Raw genomic sequence first — 23,501 nt, 5'->3', positions numbered from 1 at the left:
TTCTGTTTAGATAGGAGCCATAAGGCTATAGGGCCTATAACTTGCTACAAGAATAAGAGCCATTTTATAGTGGCAAAGACAGACAGAAGCAGTTGAGTTCTGATGTCTTAGGAATTTAATTTAAATGAATCAAACAGCACCATATGGTAACATTAAGTAAAAAGTTAACAGTGTAGTTCAGTTTTGGTAGTTTAGTTTAGTTTTAGTTTAACCTACCTGAGCGGGCTCCCCGGAGTCTGAACAGCATTCTGGAGCGAAATCCGGAGGTGTCACTGTGGGAGCGGAACCTGGGATAAGGCCACGGCAGAGAAAAATGCTTCATCTCCGGGTGGCTGTCCCCCTCCTCCTCTTCCATGGTCGCCTCCTCTGTCAGCCCGCAGGATGTCAAGAACAATTCAAGAAAAACCTTAACCTCAATAACATCAGCAGCAGTGAGCCTACCACCCACCCCTCCTCCTCAATTCACTCAAACTTTTCTCCTGCAGCAAGACAAACCGCTGTGTTTGTTAACGCCCATCGCCTCTGAAAAACAGGTGCTTAGGCTATATAATGTGAAATCTGAAATGTGATCTGACTACAAAGTGAAGACTTGTGAAAGGTAATGGTGGCTGCACGTCCATTATTTGACTGACTGCTTAACCAGTTCTTAAATCAAAGTTTGAGTGGATCAGTCTAAAATGACACATTGGCTATATGGTTAACCGGCTGTATGAATTTGCATCATTGCCCATTGCTGCCATTTTTGTTTTGCTTGCATGAAAAATCAATATCTTAAAATGTAGCATGTAGCTTATATGTAGCATGTAGCCTAAGCCATCTGTTGCTCTTTTTTTTTAAATTATTATTATTAATGTCAAGGCATTATCTTCAGTAGCCTATGTGAAATACTCAGCTAGTCTTGCATTGCCAGACCTATCTCCACAGCGCTGTGGCGCAACAAAGTAAAACATTTAGGCCTATTGAAGCATCTGCAGGGCGCCAATATTCTCTGTCGAAACAGATACAGAAGAACAGCATCATCGATCATAGACTGTCTATAGACAAAATAAGGTGCGTTTGCTTGAAGGAGGAGGTCATTTTTAAAGTGGATTACTAACATTGACAATAGACAGACCAAACGTTAGATGTCACTAAATCACCACTCCGGTAGAGACCACTGACTGTAAAAAAAAGAAAAAAAAAAAAAAGGTAGAGACATTCTGCTCTGTTGACACCCGATGCTTGTCTCATACTTTACACCTAGGTGGTAAAAAAAAATAAGAGCACTCACTCAGATCGCCTTTCCCGGCACCAGAACTTTTTGATGTTTGAATGGGGCAGATTGCAAATTAAACAGATGTTAATATTAGTGATCCCCTTTTTACATAAAAATATAAATATGAAATAGAAGAAGCAATAAAATCCAATGTGAAGAGGTGTGTCCTCTATGTCCAGTGTAGTAATACATTTTGGTAATAAAGTTGAGTCCCTGGGTCAGATTACATGGACGTTACTGAATAAACTGCCATTATTTTCTATTTATATATTGTGTAAAATAAACAAATTACACATTAGTAATGAAAATAAGTGTGCTACATGAAACTACTTCAGAATAATTGTTCAATCATAATTTACAATGCTACACTGGCAAGTCAGCATTTACGTATTGAAACAAAATCATTGTTTTTTTGTGTTATTTTAACATTAATACATTGATGATCATTAAATAAGTGCTCACAAAAGTGCTTATCACAGATATAAGCCACAAAGTGCTTTATAGGGCATAACACAAAATACAAGACAAAAATCATAGAACATGTACAAAACACACAAAATGTACTAAAAGTACAAAACTATAAACACAATACATAATGAGAACACAATATAGAATTAAAATGACACAATACTACATAAATACAAATGCCTGTCTAAAGGTAGTCTTTATGTGATTAGCACTTATACTTTCATATAAAAAAAAATGTTTTAATTGTACTACTGGCAAGCTCCCGTCTGGTAGAAGCAGGGTAGGAGCTACAGAACACTGTTAGTCAAAACAACCAGACACAAGAACAGTTTATTCCTACAGACTGTATGAACTCTTAACCCCAGTCAATGGTGTCAGGATCAATCCCTGGGCAATAACCCTGTAACACCAACTATCCACCTTTCAGTAAACATAATTTAAACATATAAAAATCTGTCAAATATACAGTCAAAATGTCGTACCTTATAAGCAAGCTAATAATAATTATTTATTCATCCCAGCACGACTTTTGCATTGCCCTAATCCTATTGTTTATAATCCTCATTGAGCTGTTTGTTTACATTAGTACATGTGCTCTATATGTGTGTAGCTTATGCATACACATACATTATGTGTAGTCAATGTTTATGTTTACCTTGGTTAGCTTTGTTGTGCTTGTTTTTAGCTGTATTTGTGTCTAATGTATGTATGTACTTTGAGATCAACAAAAAGCCCGAGTTAAATACATTCCTTACTTTGCCATTAAAGCTGATTCTGATTCTGATTCTGAGGCTGGTGTTCCCTGTGAGGTGGTAAACTACTACCATCCACATTTTGTTTGTCCTTTTAACCACAGAGTGATCATCTTCATTATATACAATCTACGTTCCACACTCACTAGCAGCAGCAGCAGCAGCAGCAGGAGCAGGAGCCCTGTCTGTACTGGATCAGTGGAGATGGGCTGAGGCAAAGAGGACAGACCCAGCAACACCGAGACCAACGGCCGTTGAGAGTAGCAGTTACAGAAGGGAACCCGGGTAAGCTGACCCGTAACGTTTACCAAAATTAGTTACCAATAATTATCGTAGCTTTGTTGTTTCATACAGCTAAAGTTGCCGGTTATATTTTTTACAGGACTGGCTAAGACGTTAGCTAGCTAACTTAGGTTATCGTGTGTAGTTATGATAAAACTTGCCATAACGTCAGATATTACTAACCCAGCTTTGTCTTGTTGGTAGCAGGTTCAACAAAACAGGAGTGGCAGTATTTAGCTAGGTGGTAAATTAATATAATGTTAGATGTTTTGTGATTCGTTTTACAAGTTTGTGGTGTGAAATAGTTAGCAGGCTAACCTCAGCCATATCTCCCACTTCACTTCAGGCCAGAGTCGCTGATGTTGTCAGCGTGTTGTGGTAATCTGACGTTAGCTGTAACGTTAGCTACGTTAGATAGCTATTGTCATTACAACGCTAAATGCTATTTTAACGTTGCGTGGAATTTGGTAGCTAGCTCGTTGGTTAACGATAAGTCGTTTGTTTTAGTAACTCAAGTAACCTACGCTAGTTATCATTACCTAGTAGGGCCATGGATGTATTAGCTAGCTAGAAAGAACGAGTAGGGCTGGGTACCGAACTTCGATACTTTTAGCTAGTCACGACCGAATTGTCTCTATAATATCGATTATCAAAAAATGCCTTGTCATTGACTACCACATTTTTTAATAGTAGTAAGGTTAAATCATCAGCGTTTGTGAGCCAATAAGCATGCAGCATGCTTGTACCAAGTTTTAATAACGCTTGTGATTGGCCGTCTAATGTTACATGTTGAAGGGGCATGCAGGAAAAACATTGGCTTATGTGGGTGGTGTTGTATTTTGAGAGGCTTGACCAACGAATCTCTATAATTTAAGAGTATTACAAGCATGGATGTATTATATTAACGATTACAAGCTGCGGCAATGGTAGGATATACCAGGTATACATTTCCTGCCTCCAAAATGGGCGTGTCCTCGTTTGGAAGTGTAATGAACGTCATGTGGATGGATGAAAAGTTGGATTTGCATAATTTATTAATATTTTTTTTGCTAACATTAGATATTTACACAGCTAAAAGAAGCATTACGGAAATTAGTTTTGTTAGGGAGTTTGCAAACATTAGTTGACATAAGCTTATCTGTGTTGTCGGATCATGAGACAGTTTGTTCCTGAGACAGAAACGGATCTCAAACACAGTTAATCTGCTGATTTTTCCATCTGGAAAATGCCATTTAATTGTCAAAATTAGGGATGCACCCAACCCAGAGTTCTGGTTCGGGTTCGGCCGAACTTTGGGCTTTTTGACGGGGTTTGGGTTCTGCCGAACCTTTAGAGCTTTTTTCCACAAAACCGAACTCTACCAAAGAGAAGTAACAAGAGGCGAAACTCAATAGAACGTTCCATTGCAACAAACGCACCCATGACCTAGCAGCAGCTCCACCATCTTGGACTGAACGCAACAAAACATTCTATTGAGTTTCGCCTCTTGTTATTTCTATACTCTTTGACTCTAGTTGACGTAATGACGCTGCCGTTCATTACGGGAAGATGTTTACGTAGGTGGACCGTTCAATGCAGCTGTGAGAAAGTGAAAATGGAACAGAAATAGTGTTGTTTGGCAGTACTTTCAGTCAAAAGAAGGCCATTCAAGTTGAGCTACTTGTTCAATTTGCAATGCCGATTTTTCTCATGGTGGCAAGGGCCCTAAACAACACACAACATGGCCGCTGTTAAAACATTTGGTATGACACATCCAAAAGAATACGAATACGAGAATACAAATACGAGTTGAGAATACAAATACGAGTCGTGAATGAAGGGATCTACAGACAGCAGCAAGAATGCAGAATGCAGCAACTTCAGGTACGGCAAAGGAAGGACAGTCATAGCTAAAAGCTTGTGTTAACCAGATGTTGTTTAAACCTGTTTTACAGTTCTTTTTATAGATTGCTTCTGACTGGCTAGTAGTCCTTACCTAGCTACTGCGCATGTGTGACTCCCAACAAAGATGGAACAGAAGTGAGATGCCTCACTCTGTAGCTAAAACAGAGAGCTCAACACACAGGATGGAAAGAGGAGCTGCAGCAATATGCGGTACAACAAAAATATGGTGTTTTTGGAAAATTAAACAATGTAAACCTATTCTGATATAACTTCTAGATACAATTATGAACCTGAAAATGAGCATAATGTGAGCACTTTTAAGTCTCCAAATTGCCTCTGGTCCACTTGCATTTGTTCCTCAATTCTTTTTCTCATAGAGGTTTTCTTTTATTGGTCATATGCATAACTACGACTGTAGTGCACAATGACATTAGTTCTGCGCAACATCTTGATTAGTGATTGGTACGTAGGCATGAAAACAACACAAGCTTTCTTCTCCACAGGTATTCACAGCTGTTGTGTGGCTTTCGATGACACAGCAGTACTCGAAAAATCATGAAAAGAAAATATTGACCCTCTTGGGTTATCCAGTTGGTCCGTACTGTTGTTTTATGACTTGTTCTGTGTGACCAGTTGGCTGCCATATGACGTGGACAAAGCCTTCCTACAAATGCAAAGATTGAGTTTACTGTGGGAATGTTTTGACCTAGAAAGAAGTCAATAATATCATGCCGCCTTTGTCCTTTTTCAGAGTTGGACCTTTAAATTTGCTTGTCTTTGCTGTTGATGTATTTGAAGTATTCTGTGTTTGAATATTTAAACATCATATCCTGGCTTCAGAAACCCAGATATGCTACCAAAACCCCTCTCGAGTATAGAACCTGGGATACTATGTGTATTTGTCCTTAGCACAATGAATGGGTTAAACAACTTTGAAATTAGCCCACCAGTTTTACTTGTCATTTAATTAAAACCAGTTACAAGTAGTAGGCTATTGGTTAGTCTCTACGATTAACTATCAGTAGTAGTAGTTGCCTGTTCACCTTGTTGGGAAGTTGTTGCATTATCTCTTAACATCTCGTCTGCATCACTGCAGTGCATGAGCATGTATGCAGTTGAACTTTTGCACCTCATTTACAGGATCACTAAACTCAACAGAGATGCCTCTCACTCTCACATAACAATCACTATTTGTGTAGTGTTCAGATAGTCGCTGCTCAACAATGTGGCTCCTTTCTCGTGCCTGTGATGACTCGGCTAGATGCAAGGCTAACCGAGATGCTCTCAGCTCAGAGTCCATGCACAACAACCAGGCCTTTTGTCCCCTGCTTTGCCCCCATCCACCCACACAGTGCTCATAATGTCCTGGAGAAAGAGCGTCTTTATCTTTGCTTTCCAAAGACTCATCTCAATCACATATTTTAGTCTCAGTCCAAAAAGACAGCAGCTTAAACAGGCTAATGCGACAATATGCCTTCAGTAATGCTGCACCCACCCACACAGGGTTTCACGTTGACATGCGTGCGTTCATAGTCATACTCGTTGGACTAAGTGGCTGTACTGTAATCATTTACTTTTTTGTTGATTTTCAGAGAGCTGTAGGTTTCTGGGATGTGTCAGACTTCAGCGGGTTGAATATTGCACCATCTCTCCCGCGCAGCTCCTGAGGGTGTTTGTGTCGTTTCTTTGTGTCGAACATGACTGAGCTCAGTGGTGTATATATATATATTTTTTTTTTTTTTGACCATGCTCAAGTGGGTGCTCAGCTGTGGAGGGAGGGTTTAAAAGGGGCTGGCCAGAGGCTTGCCAAATCGGATGAGAGAACAGTTGGGAGAAGACGGGAGAGGACTGCAAAAGAAGAGGGAGAAAGAGAGCAAGCTAGGGTGGCTGAAGAAGAGAGAGTGACAGTGTGTAGTGAGTGTAACAAGAGGAAAAAAGAGGGACTTGGAGAGAGTGGGTGAGGCTGATATAAAAGGATAAAGGCGGGGTTGTGGTTTGTGTCACATGATCCCCTGGCAGGCTGTAGCCTAGTGAGCTCCAGGTGGCAGAGAGACCAGAGATACAGAGAGAAAAAGAAAGCAGGAGTGGGTCACGCTATCAAGGCTCACCACAAAGACAACTGAAATTCTACATTTGCTCCCTCCCTCCTCCCACTTTTCACCTTTCCACTCTTTTCTTTCTGTCCTTCAGCAATTATTCCTGATCCCGCTTGCCCCCTCTCCTCTCCTCTCCCGGCCCCAGCAGGCCAGGGAATGTCCCGGCAGCAAGATGCCTTATGTGGACCGACAGAACCGCATCTGTGGCTTCCTGGACATAGAGGAGTTCGAAAGTAGTGGCAAGTTCCTGCGTCGCTACTTCATACTGGACACGCAGCAGGGAAGCTTGGTGTGGTTCATGGACAACCCACAGGTAATTACAGAGGGCTGTGTTAGCTTAGCTTTAAGCATCATTTTCGGGAACAAATCCTTTAGGTACTGTAACTGCACAGACTAATGTTTAATTTGTTTTTTTAAATAAAATTGGACACTTTACAGACAGCTGCATGCCAGCTAACGTTAGTTAGTAAACAGTGTGGATGATCATCTCTCATGCAACTGCAGGCCACTTCTAGCTAAGCTGTCGTCATTCATTATGAACACAAAACTAAGTACGGGCTAAATGGAAAAAGGATGGAAGAACCTTATTACGTAATTATAGCTGACGGCAATTAGGCACATATTACAGACACAGGAGTAGGGCAGGGCTAATGGTGTGTTTGTGTTTTAGCTATCGGCTGACATTTGTATAAATCGGTTAGAATGAACTCTGGTTAAACTCTAAACCTTGCATTAGTTGTTAGTTTTTCTTCTAGTCATCTAGATGAATCCATGTATCCACTGATATTTGGAACAGTGGTCATGATTTTCTGCTCTATGACCCTCAGGGTTATTACAGTGTAACTCCTCTTGGTTTGTCATGCTGGTTTGAAAATGCTGTATTTTTAAGTGCACTGTTACATGAAGTATTCATAAATCACGTAGTGCAGGAGGAATTTTAAATAATTCAGTAAGTCTCTTTCTTTTTATAGATTGAAAAAGCTTAAATTTTAATGATGTTAAATCTGGATCCCGTAGTTTCAGAAGCCCAGCAGGAAACTGAAATAAACGATCATGGAGTGCATTCAAAGTATACTGTACTCACTCTGTAAAATTAACTTGCACTGCAGAACTTGACTTCATTCTCCCACCACATTATGTTCTGTCATAATCCACAGCTACCTGTCTTAAAACATTGGTGAATGATCATTTTTAGCTTTCACTTTTTGCATACATTGTTCTTTTTACCATCTTCCTACAGAACCTGCCTGTTGGTACAGACTGTGTTGGCTCCCTCAAGCTCACCTACATCTCTAAAGTAAAAATAAATATTACCACTGAATCATATTTGGAACTAACACGATGTGATTATGCATAAATGGAACCCATTTACAGTACTTGGTTGAATTGGTAAACTAACAATTGTGAGGTTTGTTCTCCTTTAGGTCAGCGATGCCACTAAGCTGAGGCCTAAGGCAGAATTCTGCTTCGGTAAGAAAACACCGTTAATCACAGTCTTGCTGTCAGTTTTTAATGTCTCCGCATTAAAAATACTAATTTGATAGTTTATTGTAGGTGTCAAAAAATATAGACCTATTTAGAAAGAAATCGGTGATTTTCCACTTTTTACAGCTTAAATCCTTTTTTCTGTACTGGCATGGTGTAGCTTATGTGTGTTGGACATTATTATTGACAGTATAAATCAAAATAAATGGTAACCCAACTTGTCAAATCAACTTGCATGCAGTACTTTGCAAACCTCAACAGTATGGTCTGATTAATCAGCCGAGTACACTTAATACAATCAAAGGGAGGAATGTTCGCTGTCCTTCTCTGCCCTCTAAACTTGGTCACTGCTCTCCATATACTTTCTCCACCATGGACCAGGCAGCCTTGTTTAACATTGTCTGTTTAGCCAACACACCAAGATGCAGGAGGCCACAGCAGTTGATTGTCTGAGTTTGTGTTGATCCGGTTGAACTATTTCATGATTGTTTGTGCCTTTTTTTTTTTTTTGATTTCTTAACCCTAACCCGAGGTGGTTGCGTTGGCACCTGAGACGTTTTCTTGGATCATGTTTTTTAAAATTTCATAAATTCAGCGACTCAGCAAATAGACGTTTCTCCCAAGAGTCCTGTCTTCAGAATTGCATGAAGAAAGCATGTTGAATACATTCCCCACGCCACAAAACATTTTAAAATCTTCATTGTTTACATCAGCTTGTGGTCTTTTTCTGTTATACTGGTGCTGTGTGCATTTCTAGATTTGAAGGTACATTACAGCCAACTAATGTTGATACACATGCTCTGCAAAATTCAGAATCGTAGGGGTCGTACCCAAATTAAGACCTCAGAAAGGTGTGAGGAGAGGGAGTTTCGGAAAGCTTTTCAACCAACCAAGTTGATCCCTTATCCTACTAGTGAATCTTTTACAACAAAGATATTGTTTTATCTTGACATTTATCCTTGTCTCTTTAACCTGTGTGGAATGAAACATGTTGCATACATATGAACCATCATCAGGTTATTTAGCAGTAAACTTCCATTCCCTGTTATTGTTTACTAGCCCCTGTCCTCCTCTTCCATCTGTTTCCAGAGCAGGAAATACTAGTGTGCTGACCACCATGACTGTGAGTGTGTCTGGCTGTGTTTGCGCACCAGTTGCCTTGTTGAGGTTTTGACAGGATGCCGGCATCCTAATCGGAACCTGATTCAGAGATGTATAAAGTTATTTTTAAACTGCCGTTTGTGCGCCACATGTTTTTCTAATATCTATGAATCCTGCTGCTCCCCCTCTTCCTGCATCTAGAAACTGGAAACATGGGATGATGAAGTATTTAGAAATGTTGGACGTCACATTTACAGATCTTTTTACAGTAAGAAAGTAGAGACTAGGGATCGGTATCATTAGGATTTTATTGATACTACTACTCTTATTGAGTAGCCAGCAGCTAAGTTGACAAGAATTTGTCAAATTTTAAGATAAGTGGCAAACAAATCTAAACTGTTACACTTCATTCAGAGAGCTTTTGTCTTAGCTTGTTTAAAACTATTTGCTATTAGCTGAGCTAGTGCGCTGTGCTTGTGTAAAACATGTGTGTCTTATCCACCGCTTGATGAGAGACTGTGTACAGAGCAGATTGATTACATGACTGGAACGTTATGTACAGTTTTTAACTTAAGCGAGGCTATAAACTTACGACTATGCTAATTTAGCTAACTTTAGCTATCAGCGATAACGGCACCTTTTTACTTGCGGAGCGCTTGTCTGCCTGTCTGTTCACATGAGGAGCACACCCTGTACTGGGCCAGAGTCTCTGTGTGTGTATTGAGTACAACCCCGCCCCTCGCACAACGAGAAAGGTTTGTGATGCTGCCATTAATTGCTCGATAGCCTAATTACAAGCTGTGGAAATCCCACTCCCTAATTGCTCAAGTTCCGATAGCAGAACCAATAACTCCAGACCTTTTAAAAATACGGTTTTTACTAATTTAGAACCGGTTCCTGTTTAGACCTGGGTTTTGGGGGGCATTCCTAGTAGAGACTTGGTTAATGACTGGTGTGGGTCTGTACCTTGTGTGGGTTTGTGAGAGACAACATGAGTGCATGTGAACTTTGGTGCTTGGCTGCATTTCTCAGCAGCACACATTGTTTTATAATGTGTAACTATGAGTCAGATCTGATACCCCTCCTCCTGGATTTATCTACCCAGTGCCCAAGAGACCATTACACTTTTCCCACTACCAAGCCGTTTACTGCTCCCAAACATACAGTGGACACATTTGAAGGTTAAATGAGACCAGACAGAGATTTATTTAGAGGGAAGTGGGAAGAGGGAAAGAGAGAGTGAGGTCTTGCATGTGTCTTAAGACCTGGACCAAACACAGAGAACAAGTAAGAATGATCCTCATTGTGCCACAGTTTGACTCCCAGTGCCTTTTTAGAACTCTCCCCCACCAGATTTACCAGTCCAGCTTTAATGTAATTCATTCCCATAATGCTGAAAGGAACTAGAGGAGACACAAGGGTGGTTTGAGCTGCAGAATTGAAGGATTTATGGCAGAGAGAGAGAATGAGAGACTTGAGTTCTTTCAGATCCTAAATCCTGATCCATAGATAATCAGTATTTATATTTTGGGTATATATAGACCCAAAAATGTCTTTGCGATTGAAAATGGGGTTTTCTAATGTTCACATGGGTGTGAAAATGTGCAAGAAGATTTGATGGTTGGTAGCCAGGGGCTTTTTTTTTTTTTTCCGTCATGGTAAGAAATGGGTAGGACGGTAGTGGCAGACTGAGGCAGCTGGGTCATCATCCACATGGAGAGGGAATGCTGCTGGTAGTGCGTAGGAGAGTCCCTTGGCTCTGTTTTTCACTTCCAGAGAAATCTGTTGCAGTGGATCTGTTCTAGTCTAGTGGATCTGACACTCCATTACATTTTCTGTACAAGAAAGGCCATAAGCGCAATTAGTCAACCCCCACTTCATAGTATTTCTTGGTACATGTAATGCTTATTTGCATGTGATTCATTAAAAAAAAAAAACGCATAATGAATCAGCTGGTGTAGTCTAGAGAATGAAGTCTGAATATACTTTTACTATTTTATTGTTTCCACTGCTTTTTTATGATCGGTTAGTCATCAATGCTGGGATGAGGAAGTTCTTCCTGCAGGCCAACGATCAGCAGGACCTCGTAGACTGGGTCGATGCTCTCAATAAAGCCACCAAGATCACTGTAAGTCAAACACACACACACACACACGCACACAGTGTGAAATGAATGAGTGGACTGTCAAAAAACTTGTTGCGTTGGGATAAAGGACAATTTCCATTGTTCTCCAAGATGTGTTGAAGACTTGTCAACTTCTGCATACATAGAGGTTACAAACTGTATTTTAACTATAGAGAAAAAGAGTATATTCAACCCTACAGCTAATTTCCACAAAACCCCTATTTCTGTTTACAATTTGTGTGTTTAAGTAAAAATGTCAAACTTCTCAACTTTGATCTGCGTGTCTTCTTAAGGTGCCAAAGTTGTGTGATGGACACCAGAATGCAGAGAATCAGAAGGCTTTACCGGATCTAATAGGGCCCAAGAAACAAGTCTCCTATAAGACTGAGATCATTGGAGGAGTGCCCATCGTCACTCAGACCCAAGTAAACATGACACGAATGCATGCACATAAAGCACACGCAAAAATGTATTTGATTCAAAGATTCCGAAGCCTTTCAAATGAAACACAACAGTGACAAACTGTAGGCAGAACACTTCATACTGATTTTACTTTAATACTGTCTTTAATGAAAGTAAGCAAAATCTATATTATTTTGAAAAACACAACTTTAGCTACAAATACACTTTTGATTTGTAACTTAATTCCCACAGTCCTTCTTTTATATTGTCACACAACGTTTTTAGCTGAAATGATTGCAACTATTTTGATAACCGATGAGTCATTTATCAAGCAAAAATTCACCAAAGTTGCTGGTTTCAGCTTCACAAATATTATAATTTGCTGCTTTACTACTTTATCATTTTAAAGTGAATATTGGTTTGGGACTGTTTGGAAAAATTAAGCAATTTAAAAACATCACCTTGGTCTCTGAGAAATTGTGATGACATTATTCCCAACTTTGATTAGCCCTCGGGCTATGCAAAAATCGGTGTCTGTTTTTTTTCTTTTAAATGTTGGTACTTGCAATTACAACATTTTGCGTCCTTTACCCTAAAGCACGATGGGGGTGATGGTGCAGACAGAGCGGAGCGGGAGGCCATGCATCGCTCTCACAGCCAGCTGCCGTACTTCCTGGGCAGGCCGACTCAGGAGCACGCCGCCATCAAGTCAGGCTACTGCGTCAAGCAAGGAGCTGTGGTGGGTACCTCTCGCTCTGTTGGGTTGAGTTGGTTTCACTTAGACTTCTGGTACTGTTGAGAGAAGTTCATCAACACAATTGGAATTGTGACTCTTACAACACCTTTCAAATGAGGCATGTGGTGGTGACCTGCATCACTGGCTGCATACAGTGCAACAACACACTTTCTGAAATGCACTGCATTTAGCAAGCCTCCCCGTCGAACCTGGGCCCGCTGCGTCGAGGAGTAAACCTCTATATATGGGTGCCTGCTCTACCAGCTGAGCTATCCGGGCGCCCGAATGTAAAGTCTTTTGACTTGTGGAATGTCAGATGATGAGATTTTAGCTTGGTTGTGATAAAAAGTTGCCTACAGAAATGCTGGTTTGTACAATTCTGTACCTAATAAATGCCTAAAGTATAATTATCTTCCCCCTCCATATATATAGACATTGTAAAAATGTGTAGAGGGATAAGTACAATTAAAACTGCTGTCATTATTGTTGCAATTTGGCATTGTGGCATATTTAACAACTTGTTTGCCTTGCAATTATACAAAAGATCTGAACATCTTTTCCCTTTTCTTTCCCAGATGAGGAACTGGAAACGGCGATATTTCCTACTGGAAGAAAACTCAATGAGTTACTTCAAGTCAGATTTGGTAATTAACTTTGATTTAGTTATGTGAAGCCTTTAAGGTATGTTTTTATTGATATATGTTGATTAAATTCACCCCCACAGTCTGAGGCAGAGTAACCGCAAATACACAGTCCCGAGTTCTAACATGTTTTATCTGCAGTCTGTGGAATTCAATGCTTCACAAGTCCTACCTTGCATTGTCCCATTCCCCCCCACCACCGGCCTTTCTTACTCTCACACACGCACACACACGCACACACACACACACACACACACACACACACACACACACACACACACACACACACACACACACACACAGACTGTCCTTGGGATAATGCTGCACGTCCCATACCCTGTCCTTGTCCGGGTCTGCCCTTATTTGACAGCTCTATCTGTCTATTTGGCTATCAACAAGCCCCAAGGACACAAACTCTGTCTGCTGTATCAAATGGCCGGGTCGGGAAAGTTACAACTATCAGGGTTTTTAGTTTGCAGTCTGCTACTTTTAAGAAAGTTCACTCTCTGTTGTCCCTATAATACAGAAAAATCACGCAAGACAGCCTCGCTTTTAGACGACCTATTTAAAAATAGCATTTATAATACACATGCAAATGGTAATATTTATCCTGTGTATTTCAATTGTTGATCTTTGTCTTCTTTTAAATAGTATGAACCTTTATTTTCTTGCCTTTTAGGAGAAAGAGCCCCTGAGAATGATCCCGCTGAAGGAAGTTCACAAAGTCCAGGAGTGCAAACAGAGGTATTTAACATGTCCCAGCATTTTTGCATTGTGCAAAAAAAATGTCTTTTGTCCAGTAGGATAAAGATATAGATGAGGTTTTTATGATCTGACTTGTTTTCCACTTTTGTTGTAGTGACATCATGATGAGAGATAATCTGTTTGAAGTCGTCACCACTTCAAGGACGTTTTACATACAGGTAGGATGTTTTCTGTAGTCAAAAAGAATGTACGCTTGCTTGCTTGTCACCATGTCTACCAACAGTCTGTATACCGTCTCACTCCCTTCTTTGTCACTCACTGTCCTCTTCTTTTATGTTTCCACTAGGCGGACAGCCCAGAGGAGATGCACAGCTGGATCAAGGCTGTCTCAGGGGCCATTGTGGCCCAGCGGGGGCCTGGGAGGTCTGCTGCCACAGTATGTATCTACACTACAGCACACTACACTACAGCACCTCTTACTCTCACCATAGTATGGATTCAAGTCATTAGAAGTGGACTTGAATCTGACTGGAGTCTGAAATCTGATTGAAATTTAGAGACCTCGAATATACCTGGGGACAAGGGAAATGACTTCAGACTCGACTTGCATGTGCAGAATGTCACAAGACTTATTTGTGTTGTTTCACTCGTGATTTATTGATTATGGTTCGCCGTTTCTTGCTCTCACAAGATCTCATACAACAGCAAGCTACAGAGATGCAGAGAAAATCCTTTTTGACTTCATCTCAAACAGATGAAGAGTAGCAGAAATGGTAGTTTGGCATTATGTTTCAGATGACTTGCCCCATGAACTTTATTATTGTATTTTAAATATATTAAGCCCAGCTGTTTTTAGTTGTGGTTGTATCATACGAAAACAAGATTGATGAACCTAAATTCTAGGACTGTCCTCGACTAAAGATATTCTTAGTCAACTAACACTTATAGGATTTTGTCGACTAATCGATTAGTTGATTTAATTGACAGAGCTGTGCGCTTTGAGAGGTGGTTAAGACTAGAAAAGCACAATATAAATGTAGTTAATTAACCATCTGTAAAACTGAGTTTCTCCACAATTAATCCTGCAAAAACACCACTTTAAATCTTGTGTTTACCATAAATGTGTTCAGAAGTTTCCTGAAATAAATAATTAAGCATGAATAAGCATAAAAAATGACTAATCGACTAAAGAAATCTTAGTCGACTAAGACCAAAACGACCGATTAGTCGACTAATCGACTAAGAGGTGGCAGCCCTACTAAATTCTGCTCTGTCTAGTCCACACCAGTAGTTTCAAACTCCCAGTATTTACACTGTAATTTGGCACAGCCTGTTTCCTCATCCCTCCTCATCACCACCCAACCGCAAAATATAGATTTTAGTTTTTTTTGGCCATGCTGTGATATTAGATAATCAACAGTCGACAGGAAATGAAGGGGAGAGAGATAACGAGCCCTAGCTGAACGCAAACTGGGGACGTTGCGTTTTATATTTAGCGCCTTAACCCCTGAACCACCCTATGCTATCTTTTTTAACTAAAGTAGGTCATCTGAACGTTAGATACTCACTCAGATCACCAAATCTGTCTGAGAACATTACCTGAGTTTTAGAAACCCATTAATTAATCAGCAGCCTACATAGAGCCTAGCGTAGAGACAGGCAGCCAGACTTGAGCAGGTGACAAGAGAGAAGTAAACCAGTTCCGTAGTCCTGACGGCAGAGGAGAGAGTGTCCTCGGTCGCAGTTGGTCCCTTCTGGTTAGACTGGAATTATTCTCAATACCTCTGCGCTGTCTGATTCTCTACACTTCCATGTTTCGTCCCTCCTGTGTCCTTCTCTCTCTTGCTTGTATCTCACCCCCCTTTTCCTCTCCTCCTCTCTCTCTACCTTCTCTTTTTTCCATGTCTTTGTCACATTCTCTCCACCTCCTCCTCTCCCTGTGGGCAGACAGCCCATCTGCTCTAATACTGCTTTGCACTGTGTTGTTGCAGATGCGGCAGGCCAGACGGCTGTCGAACCCCTGTATACAGAGGTATACGTCTCGAATCGGGGAGTGCAGCAGCACGTATGTCAGCTCGTCTAAATCCCCCCTTTTAAACTATAAGTTCACCTTTTTTTAATACTGTTTTCCACTCACTGGCTGGCCCTCTGTGGTAGACATTATAAGAGCAGATCAGATCTGACGTCCCATCTGATGCTCCTTTTTTTTCCAGGAGCCAACCACAACCTCAGTATGACTGTGATAACCCAACAAGCTTTCCTCCCTTCACGCCCTCGCTGCTTCTCTCATCCACCTCTCGTTCTCCTCTGCTTTCCTTTGCTTTTTGCCGCCCTGTCACTTTAAGCTCAGCTTTAAAGTTTGAGCCCATTTTATTCAGTGCGGTCAGACAGTTCCCAGTTCAAAAAAAATCTTGTTTCAAAAAAATGTTACGACTTGAAGTGTGCTTGATTTAGCTTCTCTAGCATGTGATGACTGTCGCCACGAGCATGGCAACTGAAATCAAGACCACCTTAAGTCATTCAAATACTAATAAGTAAGATTTTTGTAAAATGACTCCGACAACAGCTGCAATATGACCATCTAATTATCGGAAAGACCTGCGGTCACTGCCTGCCTCCCTTCCTCCCTTATAACTTTACTTGCACAGCTTCTACCTGTCCTCGCCATTATTGATGATGCTTCTTCAGTGTAAAAAAATACATAAATAGAAATATACATCATTTCATGCACAAACATACACTTGTCTCTGCATGACCTAGCTGACCAGCTAAGCTATGAATACCTTGAGCCTATTTCTATCTCTGTCTTTATTACTGGGTACATGTGTCTTTCACACCTTGTGTTTCTCTTCCCTTCATGCATCTCTGCAGTCTGCTGCAGCTGTGTACCTGTCTTAGATGTGTGACATCCTGCTTGTCTCTCCTCCTCCCTCCTGTTCGCTGCCTGTATGTTTTTTCTCTTTCTCATACACACGATGATACTTGTGTCCATGTTGACTTCCTATACCTTCTGTGTGCTAAATGTTTTAAACAGCTTTAAAATGAGGACTTGTGAATGCTGAATCCACATGTCCATAGTTACAAACTTTTCATAGTGGTGTGTTGATTCATATGTGAATATTTGGGTTTGTACAGGGGCAAGGGGCTCATGGGATGTCTTCAGTATGGTATATTATCAGATTTTCTGTTTAACTGCCCCTAATTTTCAGCATGAGCTTGATTTTGGACCTTTTGAATTCAGCATACAGTAAAGCATCTCTCAACACGTGTGCGGCTCTCTGCTCTTGCCAGGAAACGGATTCTTAAATCTTGTGATGCTTAAGAGATACTTTGTGGACTTACTGACCAGGATGTTCACAAGCCTGTAACGTTACAGGGTATGACTGTGGTGCTGTGGGAGAAACTGTGTGTCAAAATACATCTTAAAGTTGACACAGATATTTGTATTGGATTCTTGATGCTTCATAGTTGGGATGTTTCTCTAACCAGCTGTTCAGTTGCTACCCCTTTTTGCTTTCACTACCTCTGCTTTGTTTTTTCTATCTTCCCATGCTTCTGTTTTGTGTTTCAGAGATTGAAATTTGACAATGAAAAGCTGTGAAATAATGAGCAACAACCATCACTGCTCCCTAAGGCACCCTGCTCCTCCACTGTAACCTGTCACACTACCAAATCTAAAACCTGCTGACACTACTACCACGTCTCTTCTACTTCTTCTACTACTACTACTGCTACTTCTGCTACTGTTACTACTGCTACTACTTCTACTACTGCTACTACCACCATCTCCCGTTTCTAGCAATGCTACATTCTTCAGCACCTACAACCTCCAGTACCAACTCTGCTAAGGCTGCATCAGGCTCCACATGCTGGTGCTAATTCCAAGTCTGTAACTCACTTGTGGTCTCCTCCAATAAACCGCAGGATATCAGGATTTCACGTTGCTTACTAACAACCTCTCTGTTTTTTTTTCTTGCTTTCTGTTTCCTCCTGCTGTTTCTGCTGCAGGAACACGGCGCCCGTTCCGCTTTCTACCGCAGCCCCGCGGGTCCCCCCGTCCCTCGCTCGCCCATATCTGCCATGCCACCTTGCTACCCAGAGTGGGGGGCTGCTGTCACGTGCGGCACACGCTCGCAGCCTGGCATGGGACAGCGAGCACTTCATGAGCCTGCTGCCACGGCCCAGTCACAGCCACACGCCAGCACGCCTGTCCCTGCAGGAGACGCGCCTGGCAAAGTGACCTGCGAACCACCCGTGACCAACCTTACTAACTCTGAGGAGTCACCGTGGCGACGGCGGAGCAGCTTTGAGCTCCACATGCCTGAACCACCCCTGGACCCGGATGACGCTGACCTGCCAGTGAGCCAGGTCTGAGTTGTTAAACTGCACATTCAAACTCGCTTTTCTGGTTGGATGTTGAGAGAGAGAGAGAGAGAGAGGAAACCATGCGCAACAGGTGTTGGGGCGAAAAAAATAAATAAAAAATAAAAAAGGGTGGGCATTGGTATTCAAACCAAAGCTGTAGACGGATGAAAACGTACTACGTCACAAACTCATGTTTTTGAGCTCCTCCGTCAGTGCCGTCAGTGTGCTAAAGAAACAACTTGGGTGGCCACTGAACAGCGCTCACGTGCCAAAGACGCCCCAGTCTTCTCTCACACCCCCTCTGCCTGCCTGCTGTCGCATTCACAATGGTGTATTTATTTACTAAGAGTTGATGTTGTCAAACAAAACTACACATTTTAGTTAACTAAAAATGATGATTAGAATTCAATGACAGAGCTTCATTTTAACCAGTAAAGGCACAATGATATGACGGAGGATTTTTGTAAAAACCACTTTGTGCCAAGAAAATAAGGGAGCTTTCAAGGTTGCAAACTATTTCCTCTCGTCTGAAAAGTGTGTTCAAACCGAGGACTGGCTTTTCTTCACCTCTCTAATCTACTAGTTTCAACTGTGCGGTCCAATCATACCCTCAGTATTCATACACCCTGGATTTGTCTACTATTGTTGGCCAGCGATATAGCTAGGGGTCAAGCCTAGTCTTAGATCAAATCCTTGAATGATCCTCTAATTCAGAGATTCTGGACTGGTCTACGACTAGATGCAAAAAAATCTATAGATTTGTATATCATTCATTGTATATGATAATGCAAGACCAATTGTATCACAGCCACAGTTAGTCAACTATTTTTTTTTTTATACAGTTGCCAAGTCTTTGACTGAAATTTCTCTTTTAATTTTTTCAATATACGGTAGGGATAAAATAAATGAGATTTTAGTTGACTGTAATTGACCACGAGCTGAAATAGCTTACCTGTAAATCTACGGTGAATAGTTTTTACAGTTAATCACAGGTAAATAATGGTATGAAAGTGAGAGTCCTTTGCAAAAGAAGAACAAATGTCTACGCTATCACAGTACACACATTGCTTCACAGCCTAAATCAGCCTTTTTTCCCAAACTACATTTCAGCATTCTAGACTTTATGGACTCCCGTTTGTGACACTGGGTGACGTGGGAACTAAACAAGAAGTACAGGGAGTACAATTGTATACATTTTGTAATTCATAGTAATAAAAACTTCAGCAATAGGGCTGGGTCAGTTAAATAAGCTTCATGTCCTGACAGACTGGGTAATAACCGGACCAGAGTTAACTAAACCTGCAGTTCATTGTTTGAAGATGAGTATACTGTATGAACACCATGCAAACATTTTGAATCATGGGTTTAACAGAAAAAAACAAACATTCAAGCTCAGACACTTCCTTTGCATGTTAACATTTGATTGATTCCTCCGATAGTTTTTCTGTTTTTAGATTTTCTACGGCCTCTCTGTGTATTGTGTATTTGCAGAATAGAGCTGTGTGCAGCGGATTTATTTTTTATATGCTTTTTAGATGTTTCCTGATATTATTCCGTACCTGTGTTGCCAACCCAGCAGCAGGCAGCTGCCTCATGGTTTTATTTCAAAATGTCTCACTGTAGTCCTGCTAAATAATACACACTAATCTTTTCTTTTTTAAGTGCCTGCTTCATTTAAGCCCAACCAAGTCGAGCTGTATTACCCCTTTTCAGTCTGGTGTAATTGGTTTGAATTGTCTCTATTTATTATGTGGATGACTTGAAACAAATAAACACTGAAAATGTGCACAGGTTTCCTTCATTATTGTGCTCCTCCTTGTGAAAAATTAGTCTGTGAGAGTAAAGTGAGAGCTTTGCAGTGACGCTAGAAAGAAAGATTCTCTACTCATCAAGGCACCCTCTGCCCTCTTGTGGTGAGAGAAAAAAAACTTCACTCTGGTTCAACTTCCATTAACAGGCTATGGACTCAATGAAAACGAAGTGCTGTACAAGTCATGTGTTATGTATTCATCAACGATAGAATTATTTAGTTATCAAAGTGGAAATGAATTCCATTAGTACAAAACACCATCTACAAGAATGGAAGATAAACCTAAAATAAAATACATGAGAAGCATTAGTTTTACTGGAAGCATGCAAACAAATTAGTGTAGGCTGGACACACCAAGCTGGTAAGCAAATAAAATAGACTGTGTTTCTGCTGTACTCAGCCTCTTATTTCTATTTATTGTCCATATTTTACCACCCAACACATTTGTGTGTGTGTGTGTGTGTGTGTGTGTGTGTGTGTGTGTGTGTGTGTGTGTGTGTGTGTGTGTGTGTGTAATGTGATTACAAAAACAAACATTACAATGATGGCTAACTGGCATCACTATCAGTAGGAAATATCTATTTTTTTCAGCATATAAACAGTGATGAAAGACATATTAGATCCTTTATTCAAATTAAAGCAACAATACCATACTGGGAATGAGCTACATTGAAAGTCTAGCAAAATGTATTTGAAGTGTCAAAAGTATTCATAATGCTAAAAAATAGCCCCTGCAAATACTATTATATATATATCATAGTATTGGATTATTATTACTGAGTTCATCCTATTATTGTAGGTAAAATGTTATTCTGCACTAGTAACTGAAGCCAAGTTGCAATAAGTACAATACTTCCCTCTAAATTGTAGTGGGGTCAAAGTATAAAGTAAGTAGTACGAAATGGAAATAAGGTAAAGAACAAGTATACTTACAATTTTTATAATTATATTTATGTAGTTACATTCTACCACTGCACATACAATAAGCATTTCCTCATGTATGTCTGGGTATCCTTCATAAGCTCTTAATGAGGTGCTAGGGTTACACTTTACTTGAAGTTTTCTACATAAGAGTGACATGACTCTGTCATGAACGTGTCATAAAACATAAACAAGTCATAAATGTTTATGACATAACTCTTTTTTAGTAAGTGTCATTTGTTTTGTCATGACAAGTTAGGGTTAGGGTTAGGGTTCATGTGTCATGACAGTGTCATGTGAGTGTCATGTATTCATGACAGTCATGTCACGTCACGCTTATGTAGTAAAGTGTTACCGGTGTTAGTTACATAATGTAGCTTCTGGCTTAGTGTGTAGATGGATTTACAGAGTGAGGTCATGGAGCAACAGTGAATATGCAAAGCCTAACCCTAACACTTTTAATCAGTCAGATAACCAGCTGTGAATTATTCTAGGCTTCAGTCTATGTTTGTGCAGTGTATTGTGGATACTGCATGTGTAGGTGATAAGGATGATGTCAAATGGTTCATAGTAAGAGGAAAAAAACAACACGTAGGCCATAGCTGGCTGGTGTCTTGAGGTAGGAAGTAGTGTATAATGCAAGTTCTCCTGACTCCATCTTCACATAGTACATCTCAGCTCCTTATTGGAGGATGCGAGACTTTGGTGTGGCTGCAGACATGGAAATTAAGCCCCATTTGGACTCTCTAGGGCCTCACAGTCAGAGACGTCATTGCAGACTGGAATGGAGAGATCACACAGACCTCAATGAAGTCCATCCTTGGTTAAACTCACTGGCCTTGGTTGGAGGAATGCATGGGTGTTCCTTATAGATGAGGTTGTTTTCATCTGCGGATTTTCCCACCATTTCTCGCCTACGTCCTCGTGCTCCACGAGTGTTGCCACATAATGGGTCTGATGATGCTGTAAGGTCTTATTACTGCTGCATGAGTTTCATTCATTTTTAGATCAGTCAACGGTGTGCGCCGTTATGCATCTAAATGACATGGTGCCCTCATTTAACTAAAAACAATTAGTCTACCTTGAGTTCTGGGTTACAAGTCTAAATTGTGCACTCTCACTGTTTCCTGTGCTGCACAAGGCGGTCCAGTCTTTGAGAACATATATAACTGCCCTCCATCCCTTTATGCCCCTCTCTAATTGCCTTTTGGATACAGAGGCTTGTTTTACCCAGAGCTCCGGCACACCGCAGGGGCTTCTTCCCTCAACCCTCTTTTTCAACCATTCCCAAGCAGCGGTTTTGAGATGTGCTCCCCTGCATCCAGCCACACCAATTAAACCAAGAGCCATTAATACAACCCTGTTCCCTTAATCAATCACATTATATTGAGTTGTTTTATGACACTGATTCATTGCCCGAACGTTAACTGGATTCTTTTACAACTCACCGCAGACATACAGAGATTTCTTGTTCACCACCACTAAAATTTGGTCCCTTGGTACTTGAAATGTGTGTTATTTCAACAAACAATCAACGTAAAGGTTATTTGATGTTTTTTTCCAGAGAGATGTAGTGTTAGATTGAGTGTGTGGCACAAATGGTTATTGTAAGAAATCTTTAGATTACTCTTTGATTGATGATACACTTGAACTCGGATGCAAAAAAAAATATTATTTGGATGTCCCCATCGGATGTTGTTCATTTCCCTGTTAGCTAAGTGCTTATAACCCATCGAGCTGGGATACGACCATACGCGATGTTCTCTTGCAATTTTCCAATCAGACCACATGTGGCTGTTTATAAAGTGCTGCATTAAGTCCACAAATCCCACAATCCACCCAACTTTTTTTCCACCACTGATTATCCTAATTAGCCATACGGCTTGTTTGGATGCCAGTGACTAATTCTTAAAGGGAGTAGTAAAGAAAAAAGCAGGAAATAGGCCCACTGGATGAGTTCTGCGCAACATATTAAACATCTGGGTTGTGCTGCCTGGCTCCTTTCACTACTTGGTTTTTTATTTGTTTGTAAATAACTAAATCACGGTCAATGCCAATATCAGCGCCTAGACAGAAATGTCCTAAAGCTTTTCTCTGAGGTGGCCTTGACCTTTCCAATCCCCCTTGGAGGGAAGCAACAGAAAGGAGAAGTTACACACAACTTGGTTACCTTTTTGCAATGCTGTTACTTTAAATATTTACAGTTTAGTGTATCTTAGTGTTAGCTCTTAGATACATACACATCTACATACTACATCAATTCCCACGCAGGCTTTTTTTCTGCTCTTTCCTCTGTTTTTATTTTATCCTCCCGTTTCTTGAGATACGTCAATAACGCAGCACTTCCGTTCAATACGTCACGAAACGCACCAATCACCAAGCTTGTTGTGATTGTCTAGAAAGTGAGTTGCGTCTTTGATGCGGTGCCAGCAAAAAACGTAAACTCGCGTAATTGGTTGCGCAGTGGAGTTTC

General features: G+C 40.7%; 2 protein-coding genes across 7 annotated transcripts in view; one reads left to right on the top strand and one right to left on the bottom strand.

Annotated features, from left to right (window-relative positions):
- Window positions 1–657, bottom strand: part of phactr2 (phosphatase and actin regulator 2) — a 48,687-nt gene extending 48,030 nt beyond the window's left edge. For both annotated transcript variants that reach the window (XM_028604310.1, XM_028604313.1), the window contains exon 1: window positions 217–657. In XM_028604310.1, coding sequence (XP_028460111.1) covers window positions 217–355 — 139 coding nt within the window. In that variant the 5' untranslated portion in view covers window positions 356–657. The remainder of the gene's footprint in view (window positions 1–216) is intronic.
- Window positions 281–20,083, top strand: LOC114572616 (pleckstrin homology domain-containing family A member 1). 5 transcript variants are annotated; one of them, XR_003694786.1, is made up of 14 exons: window positions 4,947–5,320; window positions 6,832–7,050; window positions 7,978–8,034; window positions 8,162–8,207; window positions 11,354–11,451; window positions 11,742–11,873; window positions 12,449–12,589; window positions 13,162–13,230; window positions 13,907–13,971; window positions 14,087–14,150; window positions 14,279–14,368; window positions 15,924–15,997; window positions 17,504–17,817; window positions 17,941–18,017. XR_003694786.1 is itself a non-coding variant. In XM_028604316.1 (13 exons), the coding sequence occupies exons 3-13, from the start codon at window positions 6,910–6,912 to the stop codon at window positions 18,304–18,306; spliced, it is 1,269 nt and encodes a 422-aa protein (XP_028460117.1). In that variant the 5' UTR covers window positions 281–598; window positions 2,580–2,760; window positions 6,832–6,909; the 3' UTR covers window positions 18,307–20,083. The 5 variants fall into 5 exon arrangements, 4 of the variants coding, with proteins under 4 accessions (XP_028460117.1, XP_028460116.1, XP_028460118.1 ...); XM_028604316.1 differs by lacking the exons at window positions 4,947–5,320; window positions 15,924–15,997; window positions 17,504–17,817 and adding exons at window positions 281–598; window positions 2,580–2,760 and having other exon boundaries at window positions 17,941–20,083; XM_028604315.1 differs by lacking the exon at window positions 17,504–17,817 and having other exon boundaries at window positions 4,942–5,320; window positions 17,941–18,268.
- Window positions 20,084–23,501: the final 3,418 nt, after the last annotated feature.

This window comes from Perca flavescens, chromosome 17, assembly GCF_004354835.1.
Source record: "Perca flavescens isolate YP-PL-M2 chromosome 17, PFLA_1.0, whole genome shotgun sequence".
Lineage (NCBI taxonomy): Eukaryota > Metazoa > Chordata > Actinopteri > Perciformes > Percidae > Perca > Perca flavescens.
This window is presented reverse-complemented; position numbering and strand designations above follow the sequence as displayed.

Coding starts and splice junctions, on each gene's coding strand:
- LOC114572616 (XM_028604314.1), top strand. Junction 8,208..11,353: donor TAAGGCAGAATTCTGCTTCG/GTAAGAAAACAC, acceptor ATGATCGGTTAG/TCATCAATGCTGGGATGAGG. Junction 14,369..17,940: donor CTGGGAGGTCTGCTGCCACA/GTATGTATCTAC, acceptor TTTCTGCTGCAG/GAACACGGCGCCCGTTCCGC.